The sequence below is a fragment of the Oncorhynchus mykiss genome, chromosome 17 (genome assembly GCF_057628025.1).
Source record: "Oncorhynchus mykiss isolate SJ-2025 chromosome 17, ASM5762802v1, whole genome shotgun sequence".
NCBI lineage: Eukaryota > Metazoa > Chordata > Actinopteri > Salmoniformes > Salmonidae > Oncorhynchus > Oncorhynchus mykiss.
The window spans coordinates 3,062,732-3,089,228 of NC_143038.1; the positions used below are offsets into that span (position 1 = coordinate 3,062,732).

The window sequence follows — 26,497 nt, forward strand, 5'->3', positions numbered from 1 at the left end:
GAGGGAATTTTCACAGAAATTATAATCTGAAAGGAGTTCCTAAAATATATGCCATCAGCCTGAGGATGCAGCTCACATAGGCCTAGCAACAGAACATGAGGGCACTCATTTAACAGGAAAAAACATTCACTAAATAAAATGTAGCATGGACTACGGCTTGGAGCCCATCCCAACTCTGCTCAATTTTTGGTTTAACCAAACCTGCAAGGCAGGTTTTTTTCTTCGTATTGCCCGATGCTAATGATTTTAAAGATCAGCAGTGTTTTATAATGACAAATGAGAAGAATTGGCTTCCTGAATAACCAAAACGTTTTTAAAAGTAATTTTAAGATGTTAGCCGGTGCCTGAGTTGTCATACGGATGAATTCAGGAATGGGCAGATTACTGGAAAGATATTTATAATGCGCTGCAATCAGAGATATGCTGATAAATTGTCAAGTCTTTCCTTGATTTTACACATCTGAATTGTTTTGCTGCTGTTTGGCCACATCCCTCTGGAATTGTTGAGAGCTATGAACAGAACACAGAGTACTAGTCAAGTATTACTAGCCTTGTAAATCACTAGTGTTGGTCAGAGGAGACAAACATTACCAAAGGAATAGAAGCAAGGACAAGATGGTGATGAGGAGTGTTTTTTTCCCCTCCAGTTTGGAGGTATACAGTGGATAGTTTACACCTATTGCAGACCAGAAACCAATCATCTATGGCCCACATCAATCAGTAATTGCTGCAGTATATAGTACAGCGGAGGACTAGCTTGAATCCCATCATGGGAGCTTCAGGAGAAAATATACCCAAACGGGAACACTAAAATAACACATCCTAGATCTGAATGAATGAAATATTCTTTACAAAGTTGAATGTGCTGACAACAAAATCACACAAAAATGATCAATGGAAATCAAATTTATCAACCCATGGAGGTCTGGATTTGGAGTCACACTCAAAATTAAAGTGGAAAACAACACTACAGGCTGATCCAACTTTGATGTAATGTCCTTAAAACAAGTCAAAATGAGGCTCAGTAGTGTGTGTGGTCTCCACATGCCTGTATGACCTCCCTACCATGCCTGGGCATGCTCCTGATGAGGTGGCGGATGGTCTCCTGAAGGATCTCCTCCCAGACCTGGACTAAAGCATCCGCCAACTCCTGGACAGTCTGTGGTGCAACAGATGGATGGAGCGAGACATGATGTCCCAGATGTGCTCAATTGGATTCAGGTCTGGGGAACGGGCGGGCAGTCCATAGCATCAATGCCTTCCTCTTGCAGGAACTGCTGACACACTCCAGCCACATGAGGTGTAGCATTGTCTTGCATTAGGAGGAACCCAGGGCCAACCGCACCAGCATATGGTCTCACAAGGGGTCTGAGGATCTCATCTCGGTACCTAATGGCAGTCAGGCTACCTGGCCCCCCAAAGAAATGCCACCCCACACCATGACTGACCCACCGCCAAACCGGTCATGCTCGGGGATGCTGCAGGCAGCAGAGCGTTCTCCACGGCGTCTCCAGACTCTGTCACGTCTGTCACATGTGCTCAGTGTGAACCTGTGAATCTGTGAAGAGCACAGGGCAGGGCGCCAGTGGCGAATTTGCCAATCTTGGTGTTCTCTGGCAAATGCCAAACGTCCTGCACGGTGTTGAGCTGTAAGCACAACCCCCACCTGTGGGAGTCGGGCCCTCATACCACCCTCATGGAGTCTGTTTCTGACCGTTTGAGCAGACACATGCACAATTGTGGCCTGCTGGAGGTCATTTTGCAGGGCTCTGGCAGTGCTCCTCCTGCTCCTCCTTGCACAGGTAGAGGTTGCGGTCCTGCTGCTGGGTTGTTGCCCTCCTACGGCCTCCTCCACGTCTCCTGATGTACTGGCCTGTCTCCTGGTAGCGCCTCCATGCTCTGGACACTACGCTGACAGACACAGCAAACCTTCTTGCCACAGCTCGCATTGATGTGCCATCCTGGATGAGCTGCACTACCTGAGCCACTTGTGTGGGTTGTAGACAAACAACATTGTGTTGTTTAAGTGTTCCCTTTATTTTTTTGAGCAGTGTACATTTAACCTAATTGATCAGCATAACCAAACAGAAAATGGTGTGGAATGGAGGAGGAAGTACATAATAACTACTTTGATTTTTGTTTTTTTGTACAAAGCAAACTTAACCTACTTTTTATACAAATACATAACAAATGAAAACGACTATGCAAAATTGGCATACAGAGCAAATACTTTATTAACATGGAGGTGATGTAACTTGATACAGTGGATTGAATATGTGTTCAGTTAGTAGCCTGTGAGGGCTCAGCCTGAATGGCTGTGCACACAGCAGAGCTGGTGGCCATTTTGTTTTTTTCTGCAGTGAATCCAGAACACGGGTAATGAAAGAGTGGGGGAGGGGAGGACTACGAGCACTGTGCAATAACATTGGAATGTGAACAGCGCTGTTGTAACATAACAGGATGTGATTTCACCTTTTTTAGTTTTTTTAACAAGGAAACTAAAATTAGAAAATAACATGTTAATCATTTGTATTGTGAAGTTATGAGGAAAAATGTTACTGAACATATTGTTTTTCATCATCCATTCGGAGGACATTTTGGTCAAATCAGTATTTCCATCAGTCAGTGATCTTTTAGTTTCTTTGTTACTAATAGGATTCAATACATGAGACAAATTATGTTACAAATTGCGATATTTCGGTACAATCCCCATTGTATGTATACTGAAGAAAAATATGAACACAACATGTAAGGTGTTGGTCACATGTTTCCTGAGCTGAAATAATAGATCCCAGACATTTTCCATATGCACAAAAAGCTTATTTCTCTAAATTTGTGCACAAATTTGTTTACATACCTGTTAGTGAGCATTTCTCTTTTACCAAGATAATCCATCCACCTGACAGGTGTGGCATATCAGGAAGCTGATTAAACAGCATGATCATTAACAGGCCACTCTAAAATGTGCATTTTTGTCACACAACATGTGTCTCAAGTCACGTGTCATTTTTCAGTTTTTGATTTGTTAAAAAAGTTTGAAATATCCAATAAATGTCGTTCCACTTCATGATTGTGTCCCACTTGTTGTTGATTCTTCACAAAAAAATACAGTTTTATATCTTTATGTTTGAAGCCTGAAATGTGGCAAAAGGTCGCAAAGTTCAAGGGGGCCGAATACTTTCGCAAGGCACTGTACATTTTTTTTTATACCAAAAGCCGTTTCCAACGTTGTTTTAGATTGTAGTACGTCCAACAGGCATCACAACCGCAGTCCACGTGTAACCACGCCAGCCTAGGACCTCCACATCCAGCTTCTTCACCTGTGGGATCCTCGATGAGACCAGTCACCCGGACAGCTGATAAAACTGTGGGTTTGCACAACCAAAGAATTTCTGCACAAACTGTCAGAAACAGTCTCGGGAAGCTCATCTGCATGCTCGTTGTCCTTACCAGGGTCTTGACCTGACTGCAGTTTTGCGTCATAACGGATTTCAGTGGGAAAAGCCTCCCTTCGATGGCCACTGGCACGCTGCAGAAGTGTGCTCTTCACGGATGAATCCCGATTTCAACTGTACCTTACAGATTGCAGACAGTGTAGCGTGTATGTGTGGGCGAGCGGTTTGCTGATGTCAACGTTATGAACAGAGTACCCCATGGTGGCGTTGGGGTTATGTTATGAGCAGGCATAAGCTATGAACACAATTGCATTTTATCGTTTGCGATTTGAATGCACGAATATCTGCCGGCATCACGTCTTGTTTCAGCATGATAATGCACAGCCCCAGTTCTTCCATGGCCTGTATACTCACCAGACAGGTCACCCACATGTTTGGGATGCTCTGGATCGACGTGTACAACCGTGTGATCCAGATCCCACAGGCCACAATCAACAGCCTGATAACCTTTATGCGAAGGAGATGTTGCGCTGCATGAGGCAAATGGTGGTCACACCAGATACAGACTGGTTTTCTGATCTATGCCCCTGCCTCTTTTTTTTTTTTTAAGGTTTCAGATGCATATCCGTATTCCCTGTCATGTGAAATCCATAGATTAGGGCCCAATTAATTTATTTCAATTGACTCATTTCCTTATATGAATAATATGTTTAGAGTAAAATTATACCTAAAAGTAGGAGGAGTTTAAACTCTCGTCCTCCTGCACAAGTGAATGTTTCAGCCAACAGCTGCCAAGTGCTAAACCTGGCTGTGCACAGCAGCAGAACTGGTGGACATTTTGAGTTTCTGCAGGCAGTCCTCACGCAGTCTATGAAAGAGGAAGGGAGTGGGGGATGGGCATACTACGCAGTGAGCTATTAGCTGGCTAGTGTTCTACTGAATAACTAATATCAGCAGCATTTTTAAATGATCTATTTTTGGTTTCATCATGTAATCCAAGAACATGTAATCCAAGCACATCATGTCATCCAAGCACATAAAACAGTTTAGTCCTGACTCTCAACAATGAGTAAAAAACAATTAACAACCATCTTTTTCTGTACATGTTCACTTTATCATTGTATTGCTATTGCCATTAGTGATTATAGGCTTGTTAAGTAAAATCCTTATTTCTGAACAATTTTATCACACTTTCTTCTCAGAAATGGTATGTTTTCACCTGTGTTATCTTTGTATCTTTTCTATCTACGGTGCCTTCGGAAAGTATTTAGGTTACAGCCTTATTCTAAAATGGATTAAATTGTTTTTTCTCTTCATGAATCTACACACAATACCCCGTAATGACAAAGCAAAAACAGGTTATTTGATTTTTTTTCCCACATGTACATAACTATTCCGAGCCTTTACTCAGTGCTTTGTTGAAGCACCTTTGGTAGCAATTACAGCCTCGAGTCTTATTGGGTCTTATTGGGTATGACGCTATGAGCTTGACACACCTGTATTTGGGGAGTTTCTCCCGTTCTTCTCTGCAGAACTTCTCTAGCTCTGTGATGTTGGATGGGGAGCGTCGCTGCACAGCTATTTTCAGTTCTCTCCAGAGATGTTCGATCGGGTTCAGTTCCGGGCTCTGGCTGGGCCACTCAAGGACATTCAGAGACTTGTCCCGAAGCCACTCCTGCGCTCTGTGCTTAGGGTTGTTGTCCTGTTGGAAGGTGAACCTTCGCCCCCACTCTGAGGCCCTGAGCACTCTGCAGCAGGTTTTCATCAAGGATCTCTGTAATTTGCTCCATTCATCTTTCCCTTGATGCTGACTACTCTCCCAGTCCCTGCTGCTGGAAAAACATCCCCACAGCATGATGCTGCCACCACCATGCTTCACCGTAGAAATGGTGCAAGGTTTCCTTCAGATGTGACGGTGGCATTCAGGCCGAATAATTCAATCTTGGTTTCATCCTACCAGGGAATCTTGTTTTTCATGGTCTGTGAGTCCTTTAGGTGCCTTTTGGCAAACTCCAAGTGGGCTGTCATGTGTCTTTTACTGTGGAGTGGCTTCGGTCTGGCCACTTTACCATAAAGTCCTGATTGGTGGAGTGCTGCAGAGATGGTGGTCCTTCTGGAAGGTTCTCCCATCTCCACAGAGGAATCTGGAGCTCTGTCAGAGTCACCATCGGGTTCTTGGTCACCTCCCTGACCAAAGCCTTTCTCCCCCGATTGCTCAGTTTGCCCGGGCGTTCAGCTCTTGGAAGAGTCTTGGTGGTTCCAACTTCTTCCATTTAATAATGATGGAGGCCACTTTGTTATTGAGGACCTTCAGTGCTGCAGAAATGTTTTGGTTCCCTTCCCCAGATCTGTGCCTCGACACAATCCTGTTTCAGAGCTCTACGTACAATTCCTTCGACCTCATGGCTTTGTTTTTACTCTAACATGCGCTGCCAACTGTAGGACCTTATATAGACAGGTATGTGCCTTTCCAAATCCTGTCCAATCAATTGAATTTACCACGTGTACTCCAATCAAGTTGTAGAAACATCTCAAGGATGATCACTGAAACAGGATGCACCGGAGTTAAATGTTGAGTCTCATAGCAAATGCTCTGAATACTTATGTAACTAAGGTATTTCTGTACGCAAAAAATCTAAACCTGTTTTCGCTTTGTCATTATGGAGTATTGTTTGTAGATTGCTGAGGATTTGTTATATAATCCATTTTAGAATAAGGCTGTAATGTGGAACAAGTCAAGGGGTCTGAATACTTTCCGAAGGCAGTGTATAGTGTGCTCCGCTGCCCTAATATTCCATACTGGTGTTCAGGTACAAGGAACATGATTGATCCCTAATCGATTGATATTTGTCAAATTGTACAACTCGTAAACCTTGGTACTGATAATTTGATTATGGTGTCTAAGGTTATGTACTCTCTCAGGATTTTTAAAATCATTACAGTGAAAGGTCCTTATTTTCATTTGCATTCTTATTTGAGGACAGAAGTAGTTTAGATTTCTGATGGTTAATTCAACAGTTCTATCTCTCTCCCACCCTCTCTAGTTAGAAACAAATATTTCCCCCCTACTTCTTTCAGAATGGTTTAGTCCTAGCTAGGCTGTAATTTTCCATGCAGCGTTAAACCGTGCTTGTGTGGGGGATGGGTGGTACTAAGTGTGTCAGGCTTGTGCACTCTAGTACTGACTACGCTTCTAGCCTGAGTTTTTTTTGCGGCAAAAAGCAGTCTCTGTGCTGCATGCTTCTGCCAAAGTTACCAAAAAGGTATATTTTGCATTTGTTTTACTAGGTGTTAGTATGGCCACTCTGATGTAAATCCTAAAGGGGAGAATCCTTTTGTTTCCATCCTTTTGTTCTGAAGGTGTTACATTGTGTAGTTTGTCAGCCTGTGCTCGGTCAGTTTTTCCTGGTTTGAGCCATTAGGCTGAGACTATGACGGTTTCACTGTGCGCACAACCTTGCACAAGAACACTCTATGCTGAAACAGATGGAACAGTCCAACCTTAGTCCCCCTCACCCTCCTGCTTTTTTCTTCCTCCCTCTGCTGTTGCTAGTTCCCTCAATCAACACAGCCGAAAAAATAGCGCGCAAGACCTCTGTCCAACGGAAGGCCTACTTCTCCAGACTACTCCTGTTCAAGGTTTACTTGAATTTTAGATTTTAAAGAATCTTGTACACCTATACCCATGTTGCTCTATTCTGACTAGTATATTGGACTACATTTCAGAATTTAACTTGGCTACTGTTGAAATTAGTTTTTTTTTGCTAAAGAGTGCTACAGTAACCACGATTCCGAAACGTAGATAATATACCGTTTTTTTGTGTGTGTTATTTTTAAATACTATTTTGTGCAATGGGGCTGTTTGTTTTGTATTAGGATAAATATTTGTATATATTTTCTGTATTTGTAAAGTAGCATTTTTGGCATTTAGATTTTCATGCCCTGCTATTTGTGAGAGGAAGTGAGAGGGTCAGAACAGTTTGGAGAGAATGCTGGAAGCCTTAAGCATTATGTTAGCAGCAATGCTTTGCAATCAGTCCGAATATGTAAAAAACTTTTGTCTGACAAGTGAAAACTGTATTGAATAATCATTGGCACCGGAACAAGAACAGAAGCTTAAACAGGAAGGTGATATCTTCATATCCACCAAAATGTTCTCCTATTGGTTTCCTGGCAAATGGAGTTCTATTGGGATCTTAGAAAATAAAACTGTAAATGTGACAAATATCCAAACTAGGTCTGATCAACGCTAATCAAAACTCATGTTGCATGACTCCTCCCGCCTTGCTACTGATTGAAAACACACATGGGGTATGAAAGGTACAGATCATCTTGGATCGAGTCCAGTTAACAAGCGTCTCATTATTCTGAGGCTGTCATTAGTCTTTGAGGCAGTGAAAAGTAAGTTGAGAAATTCTTGAAGATTTCTGCAGACCACCTAGGTCAGTATACCTGCATACTTTTTAAACACAGCCATGCAATCTCCATAGACAAACATTGGCAGTAGAAGGGCCTTACTGAAGCTCTCAGTGACTTTCATCTTGGCACAGTCATAGGATGCCACCTTTCCAACAAATCAGTTGGTAAAATGTTGGTAAAATGTCTGCCCTGCTAGAGCTGCCCCAGTCAACTGTAAGTGCTGTTATTGTGAAGTGGAAGTGGAAACGTCTAGGAGCAACAATGGCCCCAGCCGCGAAGTGATAGGCCACACAAGCTCACAGAATGTGACCGCCGAGTGCTGAAGCACGTAGCATGTAAAAATTGTCTGTCCTCCGTTGCAACACTCACTTCCGAGTTTCAAACTGCTTACGGAAGCAACTTGGAAGCTATGGAAGCAACTTCAGCACAAGAACTGTTCGCCGGGAGCGGCATGAAATGGGTTTCCATGGCCGAGCATCCGCACACAAGCTTAAGATCACCATAAGCAATGCCAAGCATCGGCTGGAGTGGTGTAAAGCTCGCCACCATTGGACTCTGGAGCAGTGAAAACGCATTCTCTGGAGTGACAAATCACATTTCACCATCTGGCAGTCTGACGGATGAATCTGGGCTTGGTGGATGCCAGGAGAACGCTACATGCCTGAATGCATAGTTTCAACTCAAGTTTGGTGGAGGAATAATGGTCTGGGGCTGTTCATGGTTCGGGCTTGGCCCCTTAGTTCCAGTGAAAGGAAATCTTAATGCTACAGCATACAATTACATTCCAGACGATTCTGTGCTTCCAACTTTGTGGCAACAGTTTGGGGAAGGCCCTTTCCTATTTCAGCATGGCAATGCCCCTGTGTACAAAGCAAGGTTTATACAGAAATGGTTTGTAGAGATTGGTGTGGAAGAACTTGACTGGCCTGCACAGAGCCCTAACCTCAACCCCATAAAACACCTTTGGAGTGAATTGGAACGCCAACTACGAGCCAGGCCTAATCGCCCAACATCAGTGCCTGACCTCACTAATGCTCTTGTGGCTTGTGGCTGAATGAAAGCAAGTTCCCGCAGCAATGTTCCAGCATCTAGTGGAAAGCCTTCCCAGAAGAGTGTAGGCTGGTTTATCAGCAAAGGGGGGATCATTTTGGAATGAGATGTTTGACAAGCAGGTGTCCACATACAATTCCACATCTGGAATTGTTGAGAGCTATGAACAGAACATAGAGTACTAGTCAAGTACTACTAGCCTAGTAAATCACTACCAAAGGAATAGAAGCAAGGACAAGATGGTGATGAAGAGTGTTTTTTTTCCCCTCCAGTTTGGAGGTATACAGTGGATAGTTTACACCTATTGCAGACCAGAAACCAATCATCTATGGCCCACATCAATCAGTAATTGCTGCAGTATATAGTACAGCGGAGGACTAGCTTGAATCCCATCATGGGAGCTTCAGGAGAAAATATATCCAAACGATATACATTTTATTGATCAGCATAATTGATCAGCATAAATTAACACAAAATGATGTGGGATTGATGAGGAACTACATCATAACTACATGGTTTTTTACTAAAAAAAATTTTTTTTCAATCTTAAACTAACCCTTTATACAAATAATTTACGAAACCTTATTATTAACATGGATGTGACTTGATACACTATTGTACTACTGTGGATTGGATGCGTGTTCAGGTAGCAGCGTGTGAGGACTCAGCTTGGCTGGCTGCGCACACATCAGAGCTGGTGGCCATTTTGTTTTTTCTGCTGTGAATCCAGAACGCGGGTAATGACAGAGTGGGGGAGGGGAAGACTGCGCAGTGTGCAATAACATTGGAATGTGAGTCGTTGTAACATAATAGAATGTGATTTCACCTTATTAGTTTTATATCAAGGAAGCTCATATCAGGGGTGAGAAAATCATATGATAATAGTTTATATAGTAAATGAATGAGGCAAAATGTTATGGAACGTATTATTTTTCATCATCCATTCTAAAGCCATTTTTTAAGTCGAAGGACATAATAAAAATGTTTGATTAAATGATCAAACTCAAAATAGAACTCGAAAACCCCCCTTATCTGTATTGATATGAGGGGTAGCTGTGCGCTTAGTTGTAACAGAGTGTCATTGGTATGTAGGCTAGCGTAGCCTGCAGCTCTGTCTGCCTAGAGCTGTAACTTAGTTTGCACAGTCTGTGTAAAGGACGTGCTCTCTCTGTGTGTAGGTTGCTTAACGGAAGTTGTAAAATTTCTGTGACTGTTTGTCATGTAATACCAGGCTGCACATTGAAGTCAAAGGCACATGGGGTGGGGCCACCAGCACCAGCTATTTATATAGCTGTAAGCAGTCTACTGCAGTCTGTCTAGGCAGCAATGCAGCAACAATGCAGTAGACTGTTGTACCTGGAACTGATACAATAATGCAGTTTCTTGGGCCTGGAATTTATTGAGTTTACAGGGCCAAACTAAAGCACCTGATGACCTAGCTCAATTTAATATGCTGGGTGAAAATCAATTGGTTCGGATAGCAGTATCTGCCAATTTCTGAGAAACATTTAGAAAAAATAACCTACTCCTCACCTCAACAATATCATGGTTATTTTGTTGTTTCGCAGATGTGTTTGTTATTTGGAAACCACTGCATTTTGATGAGTGGTAATGTCATTCAGTGACGTGCGTAACCTGTCCCTATGGAAAGTAAAATGTCACTAGGGATCAGACAGCAATGCTAGGTAACGGTTTCACTACGTCAACTAGAATGGTGTATCGTAACTAGAGCAATAGGCCTTTAGCCTATGTCTAGGTTGCTATGACCAAATAGTTTGAATATTTTTGTATAGTATTAGTTAGTTTTTATTTTTATGTATACTTTTTATATTATTTTACAGTTTCTCTGACTGCTGTCTGTTTCTGCTCATATTTGGAGTGTTCAGGCGAGGCAGATGGCTAATCATCTTCCATTATTCACACTAGTTTGTCTGTGCCTTTAGCTTGGAATTCATTATTTTTATGTTTTATCTCTGTATTGATCCTATGGAGCCTTCTGCACAAACTGATCAGTTATGTACCGAAAATGTACTTTCAATGCTTCATTTTGTTGTCATCCTCTGTGTGAAGCCTGTTGTGCAAGTGTGTCTATGTGTTTTGGTGGTTGTTCTAGAAAATTGTGAAAAAATGATCTGGACATTTCAAGGAGTATCTTGAAGCACAGAAGCCTAAGTAATAATAGTAAATCTCATTTGTGAAGACTAGCCTACCCTTTTTTGGCTGGTTTTTGGCCATTGTGAAATATCCTACTTGTAAAACGTCAAACTGTCAGGAGCTTTGCAACACCCGCGGCCTGTTCTATTATTAATTATTACGGCCACCATCTCTTGACTAGTAAAACATGTCTGCAACTTGTTTTTTTATGATGTACTTATTAATGAATGGCTCTATATGTTGCTGAAATGTGCTTTAAGTCGTTACATTGAACTAATAATAAATATATTTTCCCCCTCCCCCTCTAGGTTATTGGATCCTTTGGTGTCAAATCCATGATCGGAAACCTCCAGGTGAGATATTATTTTAAATCTAATATAATATAGGACCACTGACACCCCTAGGTCACATTTGGCTAAATACAAAAATCCATATGAATGTCATATTTTGTATATTGGCCTATTGTTCTTAAATATTGTGTCAATGTCACTGTTACTATGAGAAAATGACTGTCAGCGGAATATAAACTCCATAAGCACAAATTGGAACCTAGCCCCGACGCTGGAATGCGTTCGACAATTGGAACTGTATAAGGTAAATCATGCAGTCCTTGCATAACCCTTCCTCCCTGTTGCCAACGGAGCCTGTATCTAGGGGCCCTGATTGGCTGAGGAAAAGGACCAATAAGAGCGAAGGGGAGGGACAAAAGCAAGTAATGTTGCTGCCATCCTCTGGGATAATGTCATATCCATGCAGACTGGACCGGCTGTGTTGGAATTGACAACGCAAAAGCTTGTCAGCCAATTGAAGAGAGGGATAGTGTTCTTACAGTGAAAGGTATAGTCTTATGTCATGTTAGTGTGTTCATCACCCCTGGACCACATGGCATCTCAAGATCGCAATCCTGAGGACAAAAAGTTGTGAGCGAACATGCGGGACTAAACTTCAGTGGAGAGGAAGCTGGACTTGAGACCATTTTGATAGACTTCTGCTGAGTCACTCTTTCTGCTGAAATTGACTCTTGTATAGAATGGTTCTGTATGCTGAGCTCACAGGGAAAAAGAACCTTCTAGAATAGAACAAAGAGGGGAAAAACATACCAACAGGGTTCTACAGTGACCCCTAGTGGTGTCCCAGAACACTGCATCGGTTTGGCCTTAAAGATAGCTCATCTGTACCCATTGTAGTGGGTAGAAGCTAGGTGGGTGGCGCAGGCGCTGTTAGCATTCCCGAGGAGGATTCTTTCGTGACCCGTTCCAACTAACATCCCCATCCTTCCTTGTCACTCCTCAGGTTAAAATGGAAGTTGCTGTGGCAGAAGAGAAGAAGAAGATATTCCGAGCCAGGAAAACCATGAAGATAAGCGACCGCCAGCAACTGGAGTCTCTCCACAGCACATTGTCGTCCCCCGTCCCGCCCCTGTCCAATTCCAATTCCAGCTCTCCCCCTCCCCGTAGCCCACTGACGAACGGTACGCACACAGAGGATGCACAGAGGGGGGCAGACAGAGAGCAAAACGACGTTGCGGTGACGTCTCGTTCCACAACCCCAGTCCCCCCTACCTCCCTGACCTCTCCATCCCCTCCCCTTGCTCTGTCCCTATCGTTGTCTCCCTCCCCACCAACCTCCGAAAGCCCCAAAGCCAAGGAAGATGCCACTCCCTCCCCCTCATCGCCATTCCACAACCTTAACGACGTGCTGAAAAAGATGGAGGAAGAGGGAAAGAAAAAGGAGTGTTCCACGGCCCCTTCCAATAAGGACAAGGAAGGAAAGGATACAGAGATGGAGGTGGCAAAGACGGACGAGAAAGAAGAGAAAGCACCTGAGACAGAGAAAGAGGTTTGTATGAGAACGAGTGAGAGGAGCTGAAATATGGATAAATGGGAAACATTGGAAGTTAAGGAAAATGGGGGTTATAGTTGGAAAGTGTTGAAGTTGGCATTGTTAGGGGTCCAAGCACCGCGAGTAGGATTTCTTTTTTTTCTCCATGTGTTTGTTGAGTTTGGCGGCTAAAATACAAACTTACCTGGATGTTCTCTTCTCCAGGAGACCTGCACTACAACTGGAAAGAGCCATGAGGACCAAGCCCCTATGGATCAGTATCCTCTGGACTCTCCGTTCTCTCCCGTCTCGCTCGCCACGTCTGACAAAGAGTCTGGGAAGGAAAAGAGGACAGAGCAGAAAGAAGACACCGTGGCCATGGAAACGGAAACGGATACAGACAAGGACCATACAGAGACCAAGGCCTCTGAGACCTCCACTTCCACGGAAGAGAGACCTTCCTCCCCCAAGGCCGCTACCATGGCCTCCCCTGTCCGCACCCCCTCCCCCTCTGCTGCCCCTGAGCCGGATCAGGACATCAAAGAAGAGGTGGTGAAGAAGGGAGAGAAGAAGAAAGACAATAGTCAGAAAGAGAAGGAAGGAGTAATGAAGGAGGAAAAGATGGAGGTAGTTTCTGTGAAAAAGGAGGTGAAAAAGGAGAAACAGAATTCTGACGGGTGTTCTACCTCATCTCTTGCCTCCTCCACCTCTACATCCACAAGTGACAAAGGTATGAAATGATAGAATCTGCAAGACCTGAAAAATCATCCTGAGTTGACTGATAGTAGTAGGCACTACTATGCCAGCTATGTTTCATTTTCAACCTTTTGGGGATTTATAACTAAATATATAATCTGGGAATACTTGTATTTTACAAATAAAACAACACAGGAAAAAAATCTAAAATGAATAACATACACACAAGCATACTGCACAGGAAATTATCACATGACCATTAACCAAAATAATCTGATTAAACTAAACCAGAACACTTTGTCTCAACAGGGGTGAAGGTGAAGGAGGAAAAGAGCTCCTCTTCTGGACAGAAGCGTCCCCTGTTGGAAGGTGACGAGAAGGATGGAGGGAAGGTTGAAAGAGACGGGAAGAGGCAGAAGGTGCAGGGCGTGGAGTTGGAAGCTCAGCTCGAGTTGAAAATCACTGCGAAAGGTGGCAGTCGCCTAAAACTTGAAAAGGTTGGTCTGGCATGAATTGATGATACCTGTTCTCACGTATTAGCATTTTACCCCCAGGTTTAAGACTTTACCCCCAGTCAGGTATAAAGTAACTCTCAAACAAAATTGCCCCACACTATCTAGCCCTACATTGCATCTTGAACTCATCCTACGTTTCTATTCTTCTCAGGTTCTGCAGAAAATGGTTGAGGAGCGGTTGAGGGCGCTGCAGCTCACCGTCTTCGACCAAGGTTTACAGGAGCTAAAAGACCGGGTAGAAAAGATTGATTGTGCCACAAAACACCAGAGCACCCTTAACACACTACAGGTAAGCTAGCTACATGTTAAACTACTAGCAACGGGTCTGTTACAAGTCGATTTGACAATAGTCACAACAGTCAGAAATAGTCGTCAATGGTTATAGTCAGCAATAGTAATAGTTTTCAATAGTCACAAAATTAAGCAATGCTAATTAAAATCCTTACAATTTTTTTTTAAATTTATTTGGAAAGTCTCACAGGTTCTCACTGTTTCTTACCCTTTTTCAGGCCAAGATTGCTAGATTAGCAAAGAAATTCGGAGAAGCCAACCAGGCCTCGGAGAACAAAAGAAAACAGGAGGTAAGAAATGTTGTTAATTTATGGGACCCCAGTGTCTCAGATATATTTTTGTAAGTCATCTACTACTCATCGATATTAGTTAAAGCTGCAATATGTAACTTTTTGGGTGACCTGACCAAATTCACATAAAATTGTGAGTTATAGAGATCTGTCATTCTCATTGAAAACAAGTCTAAGAAGCGGTAGTTCTGTTTATTTCTATACTTCCCGCTCTAAATATTTGTTTTGCGTCTTTTGCTTTCGGTTTTATACACCAGCTTCAAACAGCTGAAAATACAATATTTTTGGTTATGGAAAATATTTTTCACAGTAGTTTAAATGGTACAATGATTCTCTACACTATACTTGCTTGTTTTGTCACATACACTAAAATTAGGTGAACAATTAGAATTTTAGCAACCAGGAAATGGCGGAACGAATTCTGCATATTGCACATTTAACATCAAATAGACAATTAAATAAAAATTGCTGAGGGTGTTGGCTAAAGGTGTCACCATGGCGTGTGTTCACAGGCGCTAACGTCCCCTGTTGCCAAGACTGCACCTGCTACAAACACCATTCCGACACAACGGTAAGAGTTCGGTCCTACTGCCAATGTACTACTTCCTCATTTAGAAAAGCTTTTAGTCATTTGAATGCATTTCCTCCTGTGAATCACAGGTGAACATTAATCATAAACAGGGGATTGCATTGCCTCTAGTCTTATGAAGATGTTGGATTCAATCATTATTTTCGTTTGTTTGCAGTCTTGTGTTAATCACCATTGGCAATCATGGATGACAATTCCAAAACTTTTCACATATTCCATAGTTTCCTTTTTTTCCATCTCTTGTGACAGCACATTCCCATTGCTTGTATTTTCCAGCATAAAAATGTATTTTATGGATTTGTAATTCAAATCATGCAGAAGGAAAGCTGTGTATTAGTCATTGCATGGGGCTATACTAGCTATCATTGTGCCTTTGTATCAACGTGACAATACCGGCCTGAAGCCAATGAATGCCACACGTGGAGTCAATCACAACGTGTGATTGAATGTGTGGTGACTCTGCACAGGATCGTTGTCAATAATACTGAGGCTGGATTAAATTCTCGGGGAGATTGGATTAAAAAGCAACAACATCCGCTAAAAACCATAATAACGGGAAACAAAGATGATACCTTTCGAGGGTATTCTCTGATGTACAAGACTGACTTCTCTTTTGATCGCTTAGTGCCTACCCGTCAGGCATTTTCAAACCAAAACCCCACATGAAATCAATCATCATTTTGTTTTGGATTAAACAAACAAACAGCGGTTCGGTTTTTGCGTCTTTTCTTTTGCACACCACCATGGTTCCAGGTCCTGAGTCTTGTGACGTTATACAATGCGCCAAAGCTTAAGAAAACAAGCTTTTAAAAGCTGTGCAGACAGTGTTCACAGCACCCGATCCAACTGCACCTCTCCTCTCAACAGCGTGCTCCGAATGCATCCAAAGCTGGAGCTGCAGTCTGAAGAGGGGGCATGGCAGAGAGGGGAGCTGGCGACCTCTATTGGTTGGATTAAGAAGGAAGTGACGGAGGATGAAGAATCCGAAGAAGAGTATGAAGAGATATCTGAGGAAGAAGAATTTGAGAAGCCTTCATTCAACCTAAGACACCAGCCTGCTAGAAGAGATGGGTCACAGCCGCAGTCTCCACAGCAACCCAGCGGAGGAACTAGGGTTCGTTCAGACATAATGCTGCGTCCCATCTCCACGGACAAGGAGAGACAGCTTTACCTGCGTTCTAAGAATGCTGCAAGGAAGGCCAGATCCGATCGTTACGCAGTATTCCTGTTCCGGAACCTGGTCTCGTACGAGAACTACGTGAAGTGGGTCACCACGGTGAACTACGTCGGAACGTTGGGCAAAGATGCGCTGCCTGTTAACCTGCGCGAAACCATGAAGAAATATTTGGAACAAAGGTTCAACAAACTGTATGCCAGAGACTGGAAAAAGATCAGGGACTCCATCAATGAGATCCTGAGAGTGAAGAGACTACAGTTCTTCTTTGAATCAGACTTTAATTTGACTTAAACATGTTTGATTGGGAAGGTGCCATTTTCCACAGTAGTCGTGTTGCACTTTTATGTTTTGTATGGAATTATGGAAACGACATAGTCTTGAGATAGTTGCAATCGTCACTTTTATTTTTATTTGACCAATGTTAATAGTAATATAATTGCATTCTTGCCCCCATGAAACATTTTATTTGTTCATAATATTCCCAGTTCCTAATGTACTGAACTAAATAAAGGTCTGGATTACAATATAAAAAAAAAACATGTTATATATCATTACAACACAAATGTATACCAAAATGTTTTATTTAATGTACAGTACCAAAAATATTAAACGACCTGCAAACACTTCATGATTTTCATGACAGAATACCATAAACAACTCAAGAATGATACCTATACACTAAACAAGTCCTAAAGGAATCAACACTTTTTACCCCCTTTTTTGTGATAAAGATTTTTTTTAAATGTGTCGTTCTTTTTTTGGTTGAATTCGTCAAATTCAATGCAAAGAAGAACAAACAGCAAAATACACATAACAAACACCCAATTTAAATTTTTTTAAAATCTGTAAACTCAATGTTAAAAACACAGGGGGGAAACAGAAGAAGACCGAGCCAGAAGACAGAATAATAGTAAACTGACAAAGTAAAGTGTGGCAAAGAGGTTGCCAAATTACAGGAAGACTTTCAATATGATCTCTGACCTATTTTTAAACAAGCCAACTGAATGCAAATCACATCTCTTTCAATTACCTTTTTTTATTTTTTTATTAAACTCAATGCAAACACACATCTTTTCCAACAGGCCAGTAGCAGCTGTCGTAAAGCAGCCCATGACCAGCCCAGTCTCTACCAACCATACACGTAAGATCTCCCTTCTCCTTCACCTTCTCCCTTACCTGTCAATAGGATGTTTCACTTATCATGGGGATTGAACGACCCTGAGATCAAGTTACAAGATAAAGAACGACACCAACTGCGTTCTGACCAGTCAGGAATAAACTCACCATTCCTTTCCTCTCTCCTGTTGTCTTTCCAGTTTCTCCGGTGAAGCAGGCCAAACCTGTCCCCACTACCACTACGGCCACTGCCATGGTAACACAGGGCTCCATTCTGCAGCTGATCCCCACCTCCTCTAGCTCCGCCTCCCTGTGCACCGTCACCTCCCAAAGCGGCCCCACCGGCACCCTGCTCCTCAAGACCACCTCGGGCTCCAACGTGGTGGGCCAGAATGGCCAGCCGCTCCTCATCCAGCTGCCTCTCTCTGCCATGGCCAACGGCGGGGCGGGAACCCTGGTCAACATCCCTGTGTCCTCCTTCGCCGCAGCCAACTCGCTCAACAAGGCCAAGACCACTACTCCCACCACTACCTATATCCTCAAGGCCGGCCCCACCACCTCCACCATGGCCGGCCCCACCACCTCCACCATGGCCTTGCAGCCCATCTCCTCCACCACACAGCTCTCCCCAGCCATGTCCCCAGCCCAGATGACCCTGGCTCGGGCTGTGTACCAGGGGGGCACTGGGGGGATCAGTACGCCCAGTGCTGGGATGTCAGTGACCACAGCCAGGGTCCCTGTTCAGGCGTCCTCTGGTCCAGCCGCTACGGGCTCGGCAGCTCCAGGACCTCCTTCGGGGACGGCTATGACGTCAAAGACAGGTGAGTTTTCTAGCAACAGGCCTGATAACAACATCCTATACTGTATGTGGACAAGAATAATAATTGCATTTATATATATATATAGTTGAAGTTGGAAGTTTACATAAACTTTAGCCAAATACATTTAAACTCAGTTTTTCACAATTCCTGACATTTAATCCTAGTAAAAATTCCCTGTCTTAGGTCAGTTAGGATCACCACTTCATTTTATGAATGTGCAATGTCAGAATAATAGTAGAGATAATGATTTATTTCAGCATGTATTTATTTCATCACATTCCCAGTGGGTCAGATGTTTACATACACTCAATTAGTATTTGGTAGCATTGCTTTTAAATTGTTTAACTTGGGTCAAACGTTTCGGGTAGCCTTCCACAAGCTTCCGACAATAAGTTGGGTGAATTTTGGCCCGTTCTCCCTGACAGAACTGGTGTAACTGAGTCAGGTTTGTAGGCGGCCTTGCTTGCACACGCTTTTTCAGTTCTGTCCACAAATTTTCTATAGGATTGAGGTCAGGGCTTTGTGATGGCCACCCCAATACCTTGACTTTGTTGTCCTTAACCTGTTGTGACACCCCATCCCGTGAACGGGACCGTTGTCATCATCTGACACTAATTAGCATAACGCAACGGACATAAATCTTCCTAGAAAATATTCCTATTCATGAAAATCACAAGTGAAATAAATTGGAACACAGCTTAGCCTTTTGTTAATCACCCTGTCATCTCAGATTTTCAAAATATGCTTTGCAGCCAACGCTAGACAAGCATTTGTGTAAGTTTATCATAGCCTAGCATAGCATTATGCCTTGCTAGCAGCAGGCAACCTTGTCACGGAAATCAGAAAAGCAATCAAATTAAATCGATCAAAAACCTGTTGTGAAAGAGAATATTATCTAACTGTTTTCTCTCCTATGTCTGTTCCATCCCTTTCAGATAACCAAGCAACAAGCTCTACTCCAACCAAAACGGGGGCTCGACCCAAAGGCTCCTTCATAGACCTCACTGAGGAGGAGGAGGAGGAGGATGATGATGTGCTAGGTGAGAATGAATCCCAAAACATCTCCAAATTCCTCCCTCTCAACTCCAGAGAGGTCCAATAAATGATTGATTTATGTCCTATAAAACAGTGACCTATGTTGCTAATGATGTGAACGATTCTGGATAAATAAATATTAATTGAATTCCCTCTTCTGTCCTCTTCTTTAATCCTTCTCTTTAATTCTGCAGTGACTGGTGTGAGGAAGGCCATTACGACTGCGGTATCGTCCTCTTCAGTTACCCAGCGATCTACTGGACCTCCTCCGCTGATCAGCACTCCTAGTGGTGAGACCTGCATGTTACATAATCATTGATATTGACAATATACACAGGCAGTTAGGAAAGCTAAGGCTAGCTTTTTCAAACAGAAATTTGCATCCTGTAGCACAAACTCAAAAAAGTTCTGGGACACTGTAAAGTCCATGGAGAATAAGAGCACCTCCTCAGCTGCCCACTGCACTGAGGCTAGGAAACATTGTCACCACTGATAAATCCACTATAATTGAGCATTTCAATAAGTATTTTTCTACGGCTGGCCATGCTTTCCACCTGGCTAGCCCTACCCCGGTTAACTGCCCGCCCAAGCCTCTCCGATTCCTTCTTCACCCAAATCCAGATAGCTGATGTTCTGAAAGAGCTGCAAAATCTGGACAAATCAGCCGGCTAGACAATCTGGACCCTCTCTTTCTAAAATGATCTGCCGAAATTGTTGCAACCCCTATTACTAGCCTGTTCAACCTCTCTTTCATATCGTCTGAGATTCCCAAAGATTGGAAAGCTGCCGCGATCATCCCCCTCTTCAAAGGGGGAGACACTCTAGACCCAAACTGCTACGGAACTATATCTATCCTACCCTGCCTTTCTAAAGTCTTCGAAAGCCAAGTTAACAAACAGCTTGTCGACCATATCGAATCCCACCGTACCTTCTCCGCTATGCAATCTGGTTTCAGAGCTGGTCATGGGTGCACCTCAGCCATCCTCAAGGTCCTAAACAATATCATAACCGCCATCGATAAGAGACATTACTGTGCAGCCATATTCATCGACCTGGCCAAGGCTTTCGACTCTGTCAATCACCACATTCTTATCGGCAGACTAAACAGCCTTGGTTTCTCAAATGACTGCCTCGCCTTGTTTACCAACTACTTCTCTGTGCAGTGTGTCAAATCGGAGGTCCTGTTATCCGGACCTCTGGCAGTCTCTATGGGGGTGCCACAGGGCTCAAGTCTCGGGCCGACTCTCTTCTCTGTATACATCAATGATGTCGCTCTTGCTGCTTGTGATTCTCTGATCCACTTCTACGCAGACGACACCATTATGTATCTTCTGGCCCTTCTTTGGACACTGTATTAACTAACCTCCAGACGAGCTTTGATGCCGTACAACTCTCCTTCTGTTGCCTCCAACTGCTCTTAAATGCAAGTAAAACTAAATGCATACTCTTCAACCGATCGCTGCCCGCCCGTCCAGCATCACTACTCTGGGCGGTTCTGACTTAGAATATGTGGACAACTACAAAATACCTAGGTGTCTGGTTAGACTGTAAACTCTGCTTTCAGACTCACATTAAGCATCTCCAATCCAAAAATAAATCTAGAATCAGCTTCCTATTTCGAAACAAAGCATCCTTCACTTATGCTGCCAAACATACCCTCGTAAAACTGACCATCCTACCGATCCTTGACTTCGGCGATGTCATTTACAAAATAGCCTCCAACACTTTACTCAACAAATTGGATGCAGTCTATCACAGTGACATCCGTTTTGTCACCAAAGCCCCATACACCACCCACCATTGCGACCTGTACGCTCTCATTGGCTGGCCCTGGCTTCATACTCGACGCCAAACTCACTGGCTCCAGGTCATCTACAAGTCTCTGCTAGGTAAAGCCCTGCCTTATCTCAGCTCACTGGTCACCATAGCAGCACCCAACAGTAGCACGCGCCCCAGCAGGTATATCTCACTGTTCGCCCCCTAAGCCAATTCCTCCTTTGGCCGTCTTTACTTCCAGTTCTCTGCTGCCAATGACCAGAACGAACAGCAAAAATCATTCCGAACCGTTCCGTATTTTATCTAATGGGTGGCATCCATAAGACTAAATATTGCTGTTACATTGCACAACCTTCAATGTTATGTCATAATTATGTAACATTCTGGCAAATTAGTTACGGTCTTTGTTAGGAAGATATGGTCTTCACACAGTTCGCAACGAGCCAGGCGGCCCAAACTGCTGCATATACCCTGACTCTGCTTGCACAGAACGCAAGAGAAGTGACACAATTTCCATAGTTAAAATAAATTAATGTTAGCAGGCAATATTAACTAAGTATGCAGGTTTAAAAATATATACTTGTGTATTGATTTTAAGAAAGGCACTGATCTTTATGGTTAGGTACACATTGGTGCAACGACAGTGCTTTTTTCGCGAATGCGCTTGTTATATCACCCGTTTGGCGAAGTAGGCTGTGATTCAACGATAAATTAACAGACACTGCATCGATTATATGCACCACAGGACAAGCTAGATAAACTAGTAATATCATCAACCAAGATCATTTTACTGCTAGCTAGCACCTTACTTTGTCTCCTTGCTGCACTCGCATAACAGGTGGTCAGTCTGCCACGCAGTCTCCTCCTGGAGTGCAATGCAGGTGTCCAAAAATGCCGATTTACAGATTGTTATGAAAACTTGAAATCGGCCCTAATTAATCGGCCATTACGATTAATCGGTCAACCTCTACTGGAGACTCATATCTCCCTCACTAGTTTTAAGCACCAGCTGTCAGAGCAGCTCAGAGATCACTGCACCAGTACATAGCCCATCTGTAAATAGCCCATCCAACTACCTCACCCCATACTGTATTTATTTATCTTGCTCCTTTGCACCCCAGTATCTCTACTTGCACATTCATCTTCTGCACATCAATCACTCTAGTGTTTAATTTGTATATTGTAATCACTTTGCCAACATGGCTTATTTATTGCCCTACCTCCCTTATCTTACCTCATTTGCACACACTGTATATAGTCTTTCTGACAGTATTATTGACTGTATGTTTGTTTATTCCATGTGTAACTCTCTGTTGTTGTATGTGTTGAACTGCTTTGCTTTATTCAGGTCGCAATTGTAAATGATAACTTGTTCTCAACTTGCCTACCTGGTTAAATAAAGGTGAAATAAAAAAATATTACCATAAACTTTTTCTCTGCTGGCTAGTGTGCATATAGTGACGTAATGCTAGTGGACGCAGCATGTAATGACTTAATGCTAATGGTTGTTGTACTGTTACAAGTACCCTCAATGGCAGTGGGTACGGCTGTGTAGTTACTGCAGTCCGCAGATGGATATTATTGCTTGAAAGGAGCTCACGTCTTCACTTTTCTGAGGAGATTTTGTTCGTGTTTGTGGGTGCGTAGCCAGATGTGATCAGAGGTAAGTTGCACTTTAATTACCTTCTGCCTTTTGTAATATTATATCCTTCCCGGAGTAAGACAAGTATTTCTCAGATAAAAACCTGCTGTTGAGATTCTGTTTTGAGGGAGAGTGCAAATGAAATGGCAAGGTAGCTAGCTAACTGTCTGGCTTTGGCTCACCCATTCCATTGTCATTGAATGTGACAGACGAAGTTTCAGCTTCCCATAAATGATTTATTGTTGGCTATCTAGATAGCCACCTAGTCAATAGCATAAAGAGCGAACAGATTGATCAGATGTGTGTGGTAATAGCTAACTACTATCAAATTAGCAAGCTAAACTGGCTAGCTAAGCTAGCTCCAGTGTTAGCCATGTAGCTTGCTAGACTTCACCTCAGATTGATTCATACCTGTTTCAATAGCTAACGTTAGGTCTACATTGTGATTAATACTTGATTGAATGATATACAATCAGGCTAACATTAATCCATTCTTTTTGAGAATGAGCCAAACTTATTTTTCATGTCTTTTTCATTGGAGGAGCTGTGTGCCATGGTGAATGTCCCTTTTGAAGAGGCCAGAGTTTTGCAGTCAGAGATGGAGAGTGCTAGCGATAGCTCAGACGAGGAAAGTGATCATGAGGAAAATGCCAGTGACACCTCAGGATTTCTTTGTGAAAAAGCATACCTTTTACCTATAATAATAGCTAGCTAAATGTACATTGTTTTTAGGAAAATGGCAATGCTAAAATACTGAAATCTGCTGAACATTCTACGCTGAATGATGTAGCTAATATATTTCAAATTATTGTATTTGAAATGTTTAAGACAACACGCATAAAAGAGTAGAGCAAACAACGGCAGACCAATCAATTGCTACCAATCAAGGGTTGGCAGGACAGAGGAAGGTCAACAACAGAAGGGGAGGTGAAGAGAAAGCCATGCAATATGGGACCAGGATGTGTGTCAGAGGGATGTCGAAGGTCTTCCAAATGCTCCTGCGATGCAATGTGTGATGAGGACAGAGAGAAGATTTTCCAGTACTTCTGGCAAACGTTAGACTGGAATGAGAGGAAAGTGTATGTGTGTGGTTTTGTTGACTGCACTGCAGTGCAGCGATGCAGGTCTGAGAATATGAGCCCTAGAAAGACACCCACATTGGCATACCATCTTGAAGTTTATGGTGAGAAGAAGAGAGTATGTGAACACTTGTTGGCTGAATGGTCTGTGCTACACTGGGTGCAAGCGAAGGAGCTTGAGGAGACCATCAGATTAACACCTGTGAGGAATGAGGCACAAAACGATGACACCATTTCTGTGCGACTTACTGATAGTACCATCACACTACTGCACGTCATCCTCCTCTAAGCAGTACCTGGAGCCTGTTTTCCAGTCCGTGTCAGAGCTACAGCTGTCAATGTGAGGAGGATGGGAAACTCCTCAGTCCCGCCAGGTGTTCACACTAACATGATTTCTTTGACTATGACAGTTGATATCTGCACTGTTTGATTATTTATTATTTACATGATTCTTACTGGAATACCTACCTTGATTTGATGTTGAATTCCTTGCTGAAATGTGCCTTGATGATATTTCCATACTTGTAACATGATTGATAGTGAAATGTTGATACTGACTGTTTTAATACTTATACTTTGAGTAAAAAATTCAACATCACGCTTGGTGGAAATCTTTTGTACACATTCACCATAACATGTACTTTAAGAGATATTGTGATATTGTCGTTTAAATTATTCCAATGTCTCAAAAGTCATATTTCCCGTTCTATTCAATGATAAGAACAACTTACCTCCACATATAATGTGTGCAAAAATTGTAACTCCATTCAAAATTTTTTTTTTGTAAAATAGAAATTGATAACTGACGTAGATTTTTTTTCTTCTTCTTCACTATCTGATTTCTTTTTTGATACGATGATTTCATCCGATATTGACAATATGCTTGTTACAGACCAAGCGGAACAAATGTAAACCTTGAATTTGGAGGTTTAAAATATCTCTCTATTGGCAAAGTTATTTTATGAAATCCCATCGGTTGTCTTCAGAAAGTTTTTAGTTAGACCCCTTGACTTTTTCCACATTTTGTTGTGTTTCAGCCTGAATTTAAAATGTATTCAATTGAGATGTTTCGTCACTGGCCTACACACAAGACCTCATAATGTCAGAGTGTAATTTTTTGGTATGTTTACAAATTAATACAAAATGTAAAGCTAAAATGTCTCGAGTCAATAAGTATTCAACCCCTTTGTTACGGCAAGCCTAATTAAGTTCAGGAGTAAAAATGTGCTTAAGTCAAATAAGAAGTTGCATGGACAGTAATAGTGTTTAACATTATTTTTTATTGACTACCTCATCTCTGTACCTCACAAATACAATGATTTGTAAGGTCCCTCAGTCGAATTTCAAACACAAGTACGACCACAAAGACCAGGGAGATTTTTCAATGCACTGCAAAGAAGGCCATCTATCGGTAGATGGGAAAAAATCTGACATTGAATATACCTTTTGAGCATGGTGAAGTTATTAATTGCACTTTGGATGGTGTATAAATACACCGTCACTACGAAGATACAGATGTCCTTCCTAACACATTTGCCGGAGAGGAAGGAAACCTCTCAGCGATTTCACCATGGGGCCAATGGTGACTTTAAAACAGTTAGTTTAATGGCTGTGATAGGAGAAAACTTAGGATGGATCAACAACATTGTAGTTACTTCACAATACTAACCTAGTGAAAAGAAGGAAGCCTGTACAGAATAAACATATTCCAAAACATGCATCCTGTTTGCAATTAAAACTGCAAAAAATGTGGCAAAGAAATTAACTTTATTTCCTGAATACAAAGTGTTATTTTGGGGGCAAATCCAACACAACATATCACTGAGTACCACTTTTCATATACTGAACAAAAATATAAATGCAACAATTTAAGATTTTGTGGAGTTACAGTTCAAATGAGGAAATCAGTCAATTGAAATAAATTCATTAGGCCTTAATCTATGGATTTCACATGCTGGAAATACAGATATGCATCTGTTGGTCACAGATACCTTAACAGTGGGTCTCAGGATCTCTTCACAGTATTACTGTCCATTCAAATGACCATCAATAAAATGTAATTGTGTTCGTTGTCCGTAGCTTATGCCTGCCCATACCATATCCCCACTGCCACCATGGGGCACTCTGTTCACAACATTGACATGAGCAAACAGCTCGCCCACACAACGCCATAAACATGGTCTGCGGTTGTGAGGCCGGTAGGACATACTGCAAAATCTCTAAAACGACGATGAGAGAAATTACCATTACATTCTCTGGCAACAGTTCTGGTGGACATTCCTGCAGGCAGCATGCCAATTGCACACTCCCTCAACTTGAGACATCTGTGACATTGTGTTTTGTGACAAAACTGCACATTGCGTGAATGGGAATTTTTGGGCTCTTTTATTTTCGCTCATGAACCATGGGACTAACACTTTACAAGTTGCGTTTTTATATGTTTTTTCTGTATATGATTATGATGGTCATAATGCTCCTTGACAGGGTCATAAGCAAGCATAGTGGTGGGGCTGGCTGCATCATGCTGTGAGTATGCTTGTCATTGGCAAGGACTAGGGAATTTTTTATAAATCCTTAGAGGAAAACCTTGTCCAGTCTGCTTTTCAACAGACACTGGGAGACTGTCACTTT

At 42.4% G+C, this 26,497-nt stretch overlaps 1 protein-coding gene across 13 annotated transcripts in view; it reads left to right on the forward strand.

Annotated features, from left to right (window-relative positions):
- Positions 1–26,497, forward strand: part of atf7ip (activating transcription factor 7 interacting protein) — a 56,400-nt gene that overhangs the window by 21,672 nt on the left and 8,231 nt on the right. For 3 of the 13 annotated variants that reach the window (XM_021567744.3, XM_090204505.1, XM_090204506.1), the window contains exons 2-12: positions 11,327–11,371; positions 12,312–12,857; positions 13,065–13,569; positions 13,845–14,032; positions 14,202–14,339; positions 14,560–14,631; positions 15,144–15,202; positions 17,480–17,538; positions 17,714–18,334; positions 19,270–19,374; positions 19,564–19,659. In XM_021567744.3, coding sequence (XP_021423419.2) covers positions 11,354–11,371; positions 12,312–12,857; positions 13,065–13,569; positions 13,845–14,032; positions 14,202–14,339; positions 14,560–14,631; positions 15,144–15,202; positions 17,480–17,538; positions 17,714–18,334; positions 19,270–19,374; positions 19,564–19,659 — 2,407 coding nt within the window. In that variant the 5' untranslated portion in view covers positions 11,327–11,353. Of the gene's footprint in view, positions 1–3,995; positions 7,035–11,326; positions 11,372–11,732; positions 12,220–12,311; positions 12,858–13,064; positions 13,570–13,844; positions 14,033–14,201; positions 14,340–14,559; positions 14,632–15,143; positions 15,203–16,087; positions 17,539–17,713; positions 18,335–19,269; positions 19,375–19,563; positions 19,660–26,497 lie in introns of those variants that run through there. The other 10 variants (XM_090204507.1, XM_090204508.1, XM_021567745.3 and 7 more) reach the window with 9 other exon arrangements.